The sequence below is a fragment of the Astatotilapia calliptera genome, chromosome 16, assembly GCF_964374335.1.
Source record: "Astatotilapia calliptera chromosome 16, fAstCal68.1, whole genome shotgun sequence".
Taxonomy (NCBI): domain Eukaryota; kingdom Metazoa; phylum Chordata; class Actinopteri; order Cichliformes; family Cichlidae; genus Astatotilapia; species Astatotilapia calliptera.
Genome location: NC_137437.1, coordinates 27,501,879 through 27,516,358, shown reverse-complemented (window position 1 = coordinate 27,516,358; position 14,480 = coordinate 27,501,879). Strand labels below are relative to the sequence as shown.

Genomic DNA, 14,480 nt, shown 5'->3' with positions numbered 1-14,480 from the left:
ACATTATATTTAACACAGAGACAACATCATTGCTACATTCATCCCATTAAAATTGCATTAAGTGGATAGTGCAATATGATTCTGGATGTGCCAGAGATTACCCAAACATTTGCTTCACAAAAATGAGAAATCTTTTTACGTCTACTGTTATTCAATTACAGTAACGTAAGAGCGCCATTTGTCTTTGCACAAATAAAGTCAATAACATTAAGTTCTGTTTGGCTTAGTGGCAAAGTTGGTATGAAATCAGATACAACATTTTCACTTAATCAAATTGGGCAACTGAGCTTTCAATAATAAATAAGTAATGAGAACAGAAGCAAAGCTGCTGCACTGCAATAGCTGTCAATATTTCAGATTTTGCAAACTATAAGTTAATTTTGTGCATTTTTTAAAACTTGTATGGCTTTGGAATTTGACTTGCACCCAAAATATGTATATATGTGTGATGAAACTTTTCATTTTTACATTAAACATCTTTAATTGTCTACACAGCGATTACCTGCTCACACTTCTGCACCTCCGTAACCTTGCCATCGCTGCGAATACAGTCCAGGAGACGAAAACGTGATCCCTGACCGCAGATGGCATTTTCACTCAGCTGGCATGTACTCCAGTCTAGACGCACACAGCAACATATCTTCATTAGTCTCACTGTCAAACCGTCTTTTATGTCAACGCTACTGGTCTACAACAACAGCAACATTCTGCACAAATCCCAACAAGCTCACACTCGGCTGTTTCTTTGTTTAGGAAACTCCATGAAATCAAGATTTCTTTGTCAAGAGAGACCTGAGACCATTGCACAACCACAAGACCACAATAATAAAAAAGATTCACTCAGAACAACTATCCCAATCACCCAAACAACCAGACCAAATGAAGCAGTAACAAATATTGTACTCAGTAGTCTCTCATGGGGATGAGCGTCTCTAACTCAAAGCTGAGCTAACGTTTATTTCAGAAGTAGTGGTAATGAGGTGCACAGAACTGGGAACCAGTGTAACCATATTCAGTGATGATGAGGATGGGGTATGATGGCAGTCTGGTGTACTGAAACCAAAGGATTTGCTGGTAGACAGCATATGCACTGCAAAGCCAGCTCTGGCAATTTAGGTAAAGGCAAAAGATTCTGGCTACACTGGGAATAATTAACAATTAATAGTTGTATTAATTATTCACTATTAATGAATAATTAAATGAAACAATTAATAATTAATTCACTTTATTTCAATCCTGGAATCCATTCTGGGGAGTCTTACTGATAACTTCTTGCATACAGGCATGTGTGTGCCTATAAAGCTCAAAACCCACATAAAATGAATCTGCAACTGTCTATTTGTTTATTATATTTCAGTTAACTAAAACATTTGAGTTGTTCTCTCTTTGAGTGTGTTATGCACCATCCATATTGGAAAAAAGTAAAAAAAATTCACTAAAAATGAAAAAAGGAGAAAACAGCTGTTCCAAAAGGAATCACAGCTATTTTTCTCATAATACTTTTGTAAAGTTTGATAAATATTTTATATTGCTATTGCAATGATTACTGCTACTTCAATACAGGAGAAATCTGTGTCAAAAGGTCTAAATCTAGCTTTCTAGTATGGAAACTGTCTTTAGACTCGCTCGGTGCACTGAATAAGGAAGAGTTAGGGAGGTTTCACAACTTTATGTTATGTGGGTAGATTCTAGATCTGGCTGGTTATCATCTGACAGTAATCCACAGACTGTGAAAAAGTAGATCGTTCTACAGCTTAAAAATGAGCATGCTACCACACTTGCAGAAAGTATGTAAAAATAGCTAGCCTACTTAACTCCAACCAGTGCGTAGCCTTACCTTTAAGCTGAATGCACAGGTGTTTACCTGCTCCTTATGTGAGAATGACTAACACTAAATTACAATATATCTGTCTTCTGGCTTTATGCATATGTTGAGAAATGTGTTTTATTGCTCTTTTTTCATCCCTGATGAAGCATCTTGCGATCTCCTTAATAAAACACTTTTATAAATGGGTTTTTTCATTGTTATAAAAACGTTATTTTTAAAGCAGTTTTATAATAAATAATAACATTTTTTATTAATATATTATTTAGCTGTAATACTGGCATTATAGTTGTTGGATAAAGGGACTTTGTTGTGTATCACTGTGTTACAAAATAACTAAAAATGACTTAATCTTGTCCCTTGCAGTATACCACGATAATGGATGCATTCTTATAGCAAGTAAACTTGACCTTTTGCTGGTTTTAGGTACGCACCCATCTTGTTTATGGGGCTAACAACAGGTTGTAATCATGTAACGTGAATTAGATCAGAAATGACGTGCAGATTGTCCTACCTGAGACTCTGTACTGGTAGGTGAAACATGTACTATTAAGAACACAGGACTCTGACTGGACCATCTCTGGACAGGGTGAGTTATCTGAAGCTGCGGGGCGCAGGATATGTCTGCTTCTGTTTCTTGATGTATCTTGGTCACATTGCTGCAGAATAACAACAAAAAAAGCAACAAAAAGAAAAAAGAGTGATGGGATGATCAGGCAGAAACAAAGCATCCTACAGCATCCGCTGTCTTTAGTGTTATGATCTACCAAGTTAAACATACTAATAGCTAGAAGTTATGAAATACATTGTTAATTTCAAAATATTTCAAATTTATTTGTGCCCCAACAGCATGCAGAAACTAATGATAAATACTTCTTGTCATTAGAAGTGACCTTTATGGCACTAATTTTATGTAGATTTCCAGTAGATTTCAAAATTTAACGTAATACCATTCAATATCAGCCGACAGCTGTACATCTCCCTAATGAATCCAAAGTGCTTACTTTTTGCAGTTATTCTCAAGGACAAACTTGTTTTTTTTTTATTATTATAATCAGTAGCAAATAATCCAATAATTTATTCTCATAAAAAGAACATATTTTTGTTCATAACATGCTATGATAAACACATTTAATGAAAGAAAAGCAACCTGAATGAGCCAGCTCAAGGTGAAACCCTCGTTTTCTCTTGACATGAGTGTTATCAAATTACACAGCACAGAGCGTTTAGCGGCCTGATTTTCAGCACAATGTGTTAACCTTGGGCATAAGCTACCTAATAAAAGGTTTATGAGAATGAAAGCTGCAATTGTTCCTCTTCAATAGATCATTTCTATTGACATGATTATGGTTAATTGCTGTGAAAACATCAGTCTTATAAATAATAGAAACTATTTTGCAAATGGAAAACAAAACAAAACAAAATACCCGGAAATTTACTTAAATAACCCTTCATTTGTGTTGTGGTTTACAGATAATGAAAACCTCTAAAAAACTGATGCAGATGCTAATACAGGTAAAAAATTTGATATCAAATCCTGATTTCTGTATCATTCTCTGTTTTCTCTGTTTTTTTATCAGTATAAATATAAATGTTTTTCTTACCCAACATCCAACTCGACTGAACAGCAACACTCGTCAGCAGTAATTGACACATGAAACACATTTGCTATATGGCAGCTGCTCCCTTCACCCTGTTATAAATAATACATATAGAGACTGGGCAGCTAAATAATCTTGCAAAGTCAGTAAGCTAGGAGAACTCATCGACTTTTATACCACACTGTTAAATAATCAACCTCTACACCACACAGTTAAAGGCAAATGAAGACAATTATTGAAAAAACTGCAAGAGTACAACATTTACTAAATATCTACCAACAAGGAGCGTTGGCAAATCATTGGAGTCACAATACAGAGGAAGCGAAATCCATTAACAGAGGATTAAATGTGAACTGTCAGCTTGGTCTTTGGTTCAAATATTCTTCTAATAAAGGTCTTTGCATTGAGATGCATTTGTATCTCTGCGCCTGATGCACCACAACACACACGTCAGTCACTGCAACCTCCTAATGAGAAGGTGGTGGTGTGTGAATCTCATGAATCAGCTGCAGTCATTGTAGCTTTAATGTGTTCAGGCTCACGATCACAAAGCCACGTGCTTACATTTGTATGCTTCATACAGAGACTCAGAGATTAAGATTTCTCCTTCTTATTACAGCAACTCATTTACTATAAAATACACTGACTGTCCACTTCATTAGGTGCACCTTACTAGTACCAGGTTGAACCTCTTTTTGCCTTAAGTCTTAATGGCACAACAAGATCCTGGAAACATTCCTCAGACAGTCTGATCTATATTGACTTGATTGCATCATAATGTTGATGTAAATCTGTCAGTTTGCCCAGAAAATATCCCCCATGCCATTACACCACCACTATGAGCCTAAACTGAGCCTAAACTAAACAGGAAGCAGGTTGGGGCCCCGCTTTTATGTCGTTTAAGCGAAATTCTGACCATAACAGCAGAAATCAAGAATCATCAGATCAGACGTTACTATCTAAATGTGATGAGCCTGTGCAAATTTTAGACTCATTTTACTGGGCACTCATTGTGGTCTTCTGTTGCTGTAGCCACTGTACGTCAAGTTTCAACATGGTGTATGTTCAGAGATGCTCTTCTTTAAGAGTTATGAATTATTTTGGCCCTGTGAACTGCTGCTCACTAGTTATTTTCTCTTCTTTTGGACCATTCTTTTTGAACCGTACAGATGACAGTGTGGGAAAATGAGTGAAATAAGCTAAAGCACAGCCCAACTAGGACCAGCAACCACTCGATAGTCTGTGAAATTTCTTCCCTTCTAGAGTAGATATTCCATGATCACATCTATGTGAGAGTAGGGTTCAATAATGAGGCATATAGTGCTTACAAGTCACTAGCACACCTGCTCTGGCATTAACATCAGCACAGAAACTGTGTGCCAGGAGCTTCATGGCAGGTGTTTCCCTGTTTTTTTACCCCCAATAATTTATGACGCACAAAACATTGCCTTGGAGAAGCAAAATTTCCACTTTGGCCAGTAATGCTGAAATAAAACCCTAGTTTCAAAAGAGCCTTAAAAACCTTCAAAGAAGTGTAATCAAAATCTACTAAAAACCATGCAGAGAAAATGATGTAGCAACTTGGTCATAATAGTAAAACCAATCTGGGCTTATTTCCACTGCTCTGCAATTTATGTCTTTTTAAAATAAACTTTGAGTTACAGTTCCATAAAAGTATTCGTTTAATCTAACTTAAACTAAAACAAGGCTGAGAAAAGGGAAGCATCAAACTGTTATTACCTAGTATGCTATCGTTTATCACTATGCTGCCTTTGTACCCCACACATCTCGTCACATACCTGTACATGCAGCACAATACCTTCATTCCAGCTGAGAGAGCAGAAATAACCTAAGGGTACAAAGCTTCTGCTAATTACAGTGGATGGGCATTCTTTACATAAAATATCTCTGTTTGATCTAACATTATCACTTACAGAGGAGGTTTTCCTTTCACAGCATGAGGATGCAGAATCAGTGTCAAGCGTTATTTTCATCATCATCTCAAGTTGTTGAATTTTAGAGATTAACTTCAAGAAGCACAAAAATATTTGACCAAACTGCAGCGCAGTGGCAGTTTAAGGTTGACAGCAGAGACTGTAAATCAGCTGCATACCCCGGTGTGTATGAGTAGACTTGCTTCATCAATTCTTTACTTTATTACTACTTTTATGTAGGACAGGATAATGTAAGGCTCACATATTTGATTTAAAATGATTTAGATCAATTGTGTAGATAAAATGTTAAGCTTACTGTATGTTAACATTTTTATTTTATCCTATTTTTTCTCTGCATCAGTATATTTATGTATTACGTACCAGAAATATTCTTTCAAGTGGCTAAATTTCAGTTGAGTCAGTATTTGATTAAACAACAGATGCAAAAACAAACACCTACATCATGTGCAGAGCTTTCCTAGCTGTAAAAACAGGACTGTTTAATTAGCTCTCAGTTTGATGTGTTTTGCATTATTATTTCACCTACAGCATTACTGCAGTCCTTTAATGCTAAAGTGCTACTAAATACTGTAGACTGAAACACTGAATGAATCAATGTGTAGAGTAGACTCAGACTAATTAGCTCGTTTCACCTCTTCTGACTCTAATGTTCCAGTCCAATGAACTGTTGCGTTTGACAGGAAACCTATAACACAGCTAAGAGGCCATATGACCAATAGCCTGTGGCTACAAACACTCGGGGACATATGTTACGTAGTTGCAGCCCGAGGGCTAACCTTCATTATAGAACAGAGGCGTATTAATAAAGTTCAATTTATCCACTTTACCTTAAACTATGCAGAAAATATTACAGAACAAGTACAGAACAGTGCTTCACTGTGAATATGAATATATATTTATATATATTAAGCTATACTGAAGTTAGATAAACACATGTAATGTGACATGTTACAAAAACACCTGGTTTCTAATGACACAAATAATTTTATGGAAGGCCATAAAGCTCATCTAAGCATTTGTGAGCCTGTCAACAGCAGATAGTTGATAGTTAAATGCAGAACTTAATGCACATACATGTTTTTTGCCCTTACTTTTTAGAAATAATAAAAGGCAATAATGAAATACGTTGTTTGATCAGCTGGGTATTTGTCCATTTTTACCTGCAGCTTATACTGTAAATGCTTCATATATATATATATATATATATATATATATATATATATATATATGTTATTATGGATACAGTTGAGATGAAAACAACAAATCAAGCAACTTACTCCCTGACAATTTGTCAAATAACAGCAGAAACGGCCACTAAATTCTGTTTCTTACCACAGGGCAGTTGCTCCAAGGTCCCCAGGGCGCCATGACACAGTCATTGGGGCATGCCAGATAGCAGACCTGGGCTCTCGGTGGCATTTCCTCTTGATCACACAGACTATCCTCCACAGTGCTGTCTTCCCCATTCCCCGTTGTTCCTTTCTTTACACACCTATGAGCGCAGCAGATGCAGCTGTGTAATAAGTCTCTAGGGCCCCAGAAGCACAACTTTTTTTTGAGTTTTAAAACCCATTTCTGAGTTTATGACTCACACTAGATTACATGTTTATATGTTTTTTGGGTCAGGTAAAATTCTCAAGGTAGTTTGTTTTCACTCGAAATATAACTACAGATTTTTCCTCGTTAAAACGGCTTAATTACATTTCAGGAAGAGTAACATATTGTTTGTCAAGATGATATGGAATTGTTGTCCTGCAGCAGAGAGAAAAGATTCCCAGCTGGATGGTTGGCTTCAGTCGGATCTCCTGCTTAAACAAGTCTTTACTAGTGTGAGGTCATTATTTGTATCTCTCAGAAGTGGGTGAATTCATGATAACTGATGAACCAGTGACTGTTACCTAGTTTTACTCGCATAGAAGTAGTGATAATCTAACTTTTAAGTAATTTATTCAATAATGAACTCTAATAGCTCATCATTATCTATTATTAGTAGTCTTTTTTCATTCTTTAAAGGAGTAACAGTTAATCATGTAATAGATCATTCCTGTTACCCTGGTCATTCATTTTACAGTAAGTACTGATATTTTTACATCATTATTGTACATTTATCTAATATGATAAATGTACAAACCTTAAACATTCAATAATTATAGGTAAGGGAAATTAGAACACTTACATACAAAGTACAAACAAAATTTTGCTGACTATTCTCAGAAGAAGAGAATGTACATAAGGTATTGTAAAAACTCTTCTTTTTGAGTGGTTGATTAGCGCAAATTAGTTTCTGTTACTCACACTGAACAAGTCCAGATCAGTTTCTTTGGACACAATAACACAATTGCCCAAATCAGTGTCTATTCTCTCCGACGATGCTTAATCCAACAGCAATGTCAATACTTCACTCTTTTTCTCTGTGGCTTTTTAAAGTAGCACTAAAAGGCAGTGCACAAAAATCTATCGACACTCATTAGGAAGCTGTGGATTGTTTTTGACTGTTTATTTTCCCTTGGCATTGCGAGTGCTGGGGCCAGTGAGAGTGCCAGATTTAGGATCGTTGGCAGTCTTCTCTTTCCATTGTTGCAACGCTAGGCAAGCAGTCTTCTAAACCTAACCTACTCACTGACCTGATCTTGCGGCTTTGGACTCCCTCCCCACAGGCAGGCAGGTCGTCCACAGTGTTGATGGTACAAATGGACCATGGCTCGGCCCTCCACTCGTATTGGCTGCATTCACTGTAGCATGGCAGAGCCTCATACACCTGTATGTACATACACACACATACACAGGAGGAAAAGGACACGTATAATAAACAATAGAAGGAAAGCAACTAAGCATGTGACCTGAAAAACTAGACATGCATACAAATTAACTCATACACACAGTGACCCCACCTGCCCTCCACACACAAGCATGCTACAAAAGGAAGAGTTGGTTGTTACAATTATAGCAAAAATGTAGGAACACTTTTAGTTTTCACACCTAATGAGGTGTCTCTGTAGCAGAAACAGTATCTCACCTGGGTTTTCCTTTGGTAAAGATAGAAAAACACACCGCTTTGAGCTTTCAGGCTTAATTTCTTACATGTGGTAGCATTTACCTTCATGTTTTGTTTATTTTTACCATCAAGCACTTGTGTATTCTTGAGATGTTTTGAAGTCTGCGCCTGAGTTTTATGCCAGTCGATGTTCTTTATATTTTAGAGCATAAATGAGGCTTAAACATAATTAAAAGTTGACAAAATAATACAAATTGTGAGGACAGTCAGAGTAGCTAGAGAAAATGAAGGCTGTACTACAGAGAGGTGCTGAAAGACGTTTTATATACAGCTATAGATGAAAAGTCTTTTTTCCACACTAAAATAAACCTGCGCGTGAAATGGAGAGAACAGCATGGGGTGCGTAAAATGACAATGAGCATGGCAACGGGCCCTTCAGCTGATGATGTAATTGGCTCGCTTTTGAGGCTATTCACTTTTCTCCACTCAGCCACTGAATCTGGCATGTCTGTTGAACCAAGGGAGCAGCCAGCACAATGCTCCTGTAAACACATGTTTACTCTCAATCTATGTAACTGTCTGCCACAGTTAAAGGTGCACTCTTGAGGACAATTTGTGGAGAAAGCTATGACAAGCTGTAATGGGTGTCACCGTGGTGTGTGCGCTCACGAGTGTGTGTGTGCTGAGATAGAGACAGGGAATGATTCTCGAGTATTCCCTCCCCTGTGGGCCACACAGATGCCTATTACACACGTCATCATCTCCCATCTGTCCCTGCAGATGCCCCTAGCTTGGTAAACTGGCAACTGTTCTTCTCACACATGCTCCGCTACTACTGCAGAAACACAGCACCAGCTGAAGGGCTAATTTTTATCACCCAAAGAGTGATTTTTAAGCCATTTTCCTCAATTGCTACACTATTTATTCATCACTGATCCCAAACTTTTCAACCCGGGCTGGAGCGTCTCAGTTCAGGTTCACACAGGGAGTAAATTGCAGTTTAAAGCAGGTGCAGCGCAACAAAGAATAGGAACAGCCTCGCCTTTTTAGAGCGTATCGCTCATTCATATACATTCATACAGCACTCTGTTCTGTAATTCCCCCCCCACATGATTTCACACCAATGGCTAATTTAGAGTCAGTCAATAACTTTACATGTATGTCTTTGGACTGTGGGAAGATGCTATAGTACCAATAGGAAACCCACAGAGGAACAGAAAGAACATGTAAACTCCACACACACAGGCCCCAGACGACCGTGGGATTCAAACCAATCACTCCTGATATGTGGTTCCAATGCAAACCACTCCACCTTTCGAGTACAACTTTTGTCACACACACTTAATTACAGACGAAAGACAAACAGGCGGCTCTTTTATTCCTTTTAAAAGACTCCTAAAATCATTTTTTTTAAAGATTAACAATACAATAATATCATCTGACTCAATTTCTTTTTAGAACACTTTAAAAAACTGTTCACGATATAATGAAGCCCTGACATCTTGGCAGTGTGAATTTCTCCAGTTAAAAAGCAGATGATGTATCCTCTAAATGCACTTCGGATAAATTACTTCTGTTCGTGTTGCACTCGCACCAATCAAACTATTGTTCTTTCTCTCGGCCGAAGGGCTAGAAAGGTCAGAAGTATATGTGACTTGGACAGATCCGGCATGCATTCTGTCTTCATTAGCTAAAGCAGAGTATACGTACAGAATGAATAGCACTGACCTGAGCCTGCGTGGATGTCCATATTAGCAGTGCATGACAAGCCAGAAGTTGGGGCAGGGGAGAGAAGAACAATGATATGATCATTAGTATAGATTTTGCCTGCAGTGACAGAAATGTATAGTTCTGCGTAAATTTGAAAAACTGCATTCTCCTCGGTGTTTCATTAATGAGGGTAAAGGATGATTAGGTACTTTATCATCTACAGTGAATCTAGGCGTCCCGGATAGTTTGCCAAACTGAATGACTAAAAATGCTGAGAGAGTTTTTAAAATGCTGCAGTTGGTTGTAACAGCTGTGCTCTGGCCAGACCTGCAGCTGAAGGCAACTCCAAGGAATTAATTTGTCTGGAGATGGTGAGCGGGAAGTCCGCGTGAATAAGCATATGCTCAGAGAGGCTGTGTGCTCTGTATCTAAACAAGGTTACTGAATATAAAGTGTTATCTCACTGACAAGTTTCTGTTTGGGTAATTCTGAATGAGTTTAATTAAAACATTCGAATAAAATACACAGCTTTAGATTTAAACATATAGTATATTCATTCAAAATGAATATTAACTAGACTTGTAATGCTTTTTTAAGCCAAATGATTCTTGAGATGGCAAATGTACCACTGCACAGTCATGGTACAAAGATTATATATTGTACCTTCTTTCAGTTATATGGCTTTAAATATTAAAAACAAATAACAGAAGTTGGTTGATCAGACAAGGTCTTAAAATTTGGTAAAAGCAACCTTAAATGAAGAGCAACATATGTCATATTACGCAGTGTCATTACTTATTAAACAAAAACTAAAATGCAATGTCTGAAAAACGATGTACACCCTTACTGCTTCCATTGGAAGAAGGTAAGAAGTAGTCAGATGTTGTTAATCAAATGCACTTGATTACTTGACAATCAGCCCACGCAAACACGTCTATATAAGCGGACATTTAGCACTTTGCTGGTCTGAAGCATTCAGGTGTGTGTTAACACCGTGCCGAGGAGGAAAGACATCAGCAATAATCTTAAAGAAGCATTTGCTGCTGCCCATCAATTTGAGAACTGTTGTAAGGACATTTAAACAATTTCTCCATCCTCCCACAGTGGCAAAGACAACTCACAAGTAGAAAACATTCAAGACAGCTGCCAGACTTCCTAGGAGTGGATGTCCCACCAAGTCCACTTCAAGTCAGGCTATGTGCCATAAAAGCAGAGATTGTGGCAATTTGCTGCCCTGGGGCATTCAGATGTGCCATAACACAATGCCACAATCTTTCCAGGAATCTCAAATTCACCGAAAGGTCAGACTGTGAAATGTTGAGAGGAACCGCAAAAAACCAAAGCGCTACATCTCAGACTGTAGAGGCCTCAGTCAGCATTAAATGTCCATGACAGTACAATTATAAAAAGACTGAAAAAGTAGGGCTTGTTTGTGAGTGTTGTCATGAGAAATCCTCTTTTCTCTAAAAAGAACAAGGCTTAGCTTTGCAAAGTTGCATCAGAACAAACCACAAGACTTCTGGAATAATGTCTTTAGCCATTATGCACACAGCATCGCAACATAAAACACCCCATACTAGCCGTCAAGCACAGTGGTGAAGGCGTGACATATGGTCATGTTTTGCAGCCACAGAACCTGAGCACGTTGCGTTCATTGACCCAACCATGATCTCCTCTTATACCAAAGTATTCTATTCTACAGTCAAATGAGAGCTTATCTGTATGACAGCTAAGTCTTGGCTGGGTTATGTAACAGGACAATGATCCCAAGCATACCACCAAATCCACAACAGAATGACTGAAAAACAAATTAATCAAGGTCTTGCAGTAGCTCAGTCAAAGTCCAGACCTCAACTTCATAGAAATGCTGTTGTGGAACCTTGAGCTATGCAAAAATGAAAGCCCACAAGCCTCAATGAACTGAAAGAAAGGTATAAAGAAGAATGGGCCAAAATGTGAGAAATTGACAAAATCACAGAAAATGACTACATGCTATTGCTGCTAAAGGTTCTTCTAAAAGCTACTGCATCATAGGGTGCACTTAGATTGTTTTTCTTTTGGTAAATAAGTAAAGAAAAGATGGAAACTGTTGTGTGTTATTTTATACCTGAGGTGTTTTAGAAGCTCTTAAGGCTCAGAAGGGCTCTTTTTCCCCCCGATTATCATATCACCATACGTAAAACCTTGGAATTAAAAAAGGTTTAATTTCTTTTGACTGTATATTCTTGTGCTGATAAATCCCCATTAATGCCAATGCAGCAAGTTTTTCCTTGTCATTTTGAATCATTCTTTCATTTATGCCTTTTTCCCACTTGAATTGCATCAGAATAAGTAAAAATATTTAGCAGTGAATATAAAGTCCCATATTTACAGAGGAAAAAACAATCTACTTGCAAGACATGGAAATAAAACTCCATGGCTTCGCTAGATGCTAATTTGTACATGGCTCCTGCCCAAAAAACAAATACACACATACCTACTGTACTCTAGAAGTTTACCCAGTGATGCGCAAGTGCACATAAAAAGACAACACACCTATACACAATCAGATAGATAAAAGACCAACACAAAAGGACTTGAAGCACCAGCAGGCCCTTCTGCAGGGATGGCATTTTATTGTAAACAGAGAGAAAATGGAACACGAAGCCTTGATGCTGAGCAATCTATTCTATAAATCTCTTTCATAGTGTCACTGTGTGCCTCCAACTTCAAATAGACTCTGCAATTATTGTCAGTAGGCCCATGGATGAGCTAAAAAACAATGGCACCACTGAGAAACACAGTAGGATCTATTCTGGGGTGATGATGACCTCTAAAATACACTCATGAGATGATAACTTAAAATGTGCCAAAATACAGTATAATAGAGCCTTGCTTTTGAAGACGTCAATTTGGGATTTTTCAGAAGAGAAATACAACACTGCTGAATGAAAATACAAACAAACTGATTTAAGATGACAGAAGATGAAGCTGGGATAGGAAAAGAACAGAACCAGAGGTGGCAAAAGTACAGACTTCTTGTACTTAAGTAGATACCTGGTTAAAAAATATTGCAGTAATAGTTGCAGTGCTGAAGCAAGTTTTTTACTCAAGTTAAAGGAGAAAAGTACAGGCTGTTAAATGTACTCAAAGAAAGTAAAAAGTTACTCTTTGAAGTATGATTCCACTAACTATTTTTGTGCAAAGGCAACAGAACCTTGTGCTATTTAAATAAATAACTAGTTTCTGTTGTCTACATTAACTCAACACCTAAACAGTAAAATGAGTCAGGAGATACCGGGGGATTCAGCAAGTGAGGTGAGCTTCAGTAGGTTTTCTTATGTGATCTGCAGGCCTGCTGCTCTTCGTGGATTTACACAACTGAATTCAACAAGATGTCAGTACTTTCACAAGCTATGGTGGCTGATGTTGATCCCCTAACATTGACACTATGCTGTTTATACTGGTTTTACACCAGACAGACTTATAACACCTTAATAAATTAATAGATAGATTAATAAACTGAATTCCAAATTTATACTGAGTCACAGGAATTCTGTGAATGTACTCTTTCAACACGCTATACTGTATAGCCATGTATAGTAGCCACAATAGAAGAGCATTGTTTAAGCATTGTTTAAACCACTGTAGTTGTTTTATGTTGCGAGCATCACAAAAGCACATGGCCGACAGAGACCTGACCGTAGCTGCACTTAATTTTAACAGTTGGTCATTGACCATTGAGTTGGTTCTTATTATCCTCACCCTCTCTCTCTCTCTCTTTCTCTCTCTCTCTCATAACTGTCTTCCAATTAGTTTTCTTACTATCAAACACTTTCATGAACCAAAGCCTTTACAAGATTTACAGTCTGTCTAACATCCCCTTTGGACCCACTGCTGTGTTGGCTCTACTGCAGGGCAACGCCGTGACTTTCTGTAATTACACAAATTGATTGGCAATCATGCTTTGAAATAATCTCCTTTTCTCATTTATTTTGTAATCTATTACAAGAACCTAGCTCACCAAGACAGGAATACATTAGCAGAGACATTTTGCAAGTACTTAACCTTGCACCATAATAATAGATGTGGTCAAATATCTTTTTCCACATACAAGAGCCTCAGCATCCGCCCTTGTCTTTTGCAATTTATATCACTAGTGTATGTGAAGAAATTCTGTTTCAAATAAAAGAGTCCAACTGTAAACACTTCTGAAGCCATACATTGAGCTAAAAAGGACAAGTTCACACTGACTGTGGTGTTTAACCTTATCTATAACTTCTGCATATTTACAAAACTAGGAATATGTCTAAAAATTCACGTAATATGAGAATATGTGTATGTATATGGGAAATTTGACAAATAATTTGCAGACAGTAACCAAAACAGATGTGCATAAGCACCAGTCTCAGAGA

At 37.6% G+C, this 14,480-nt stretch overlaps 1 protein-coding gene across 1 annotated transcript in view; it reads right to left on the bottom strand.

Annotated features, from left to right (window-relative positions):
- thsd7ba (thrombospondin, type I, domain containing 7Ba) overlaps window positions 1-14,480 on the bottom strand; it is a 204,348-nt gene that overhangs the window by 23,020 nt on the left and 166,848 nt on the right. Inside the window, exons 17-20 of the mRNA XM_026145082.2 lie at window positions 8,006-8,139; window positions 6,714-6,873; window positions 2,340-2,484; window positions 503-618 (exon numbers count right to left, since the gene is read on the bottom strand). Of these exons, the coding sequence (XP_026000867.2) occupies window positions 503-618; window positions 2,340-2,484; window positions 6,714-6,873; window positions 8,006-8,139 (555 nt within the window). The remainder of the gene's footprint in view (window positions 1-502; window positions 619-2,339; window positions 2,485-6,713; window positions 6,874-8,005; window positions 8,140-14,480) is intronic.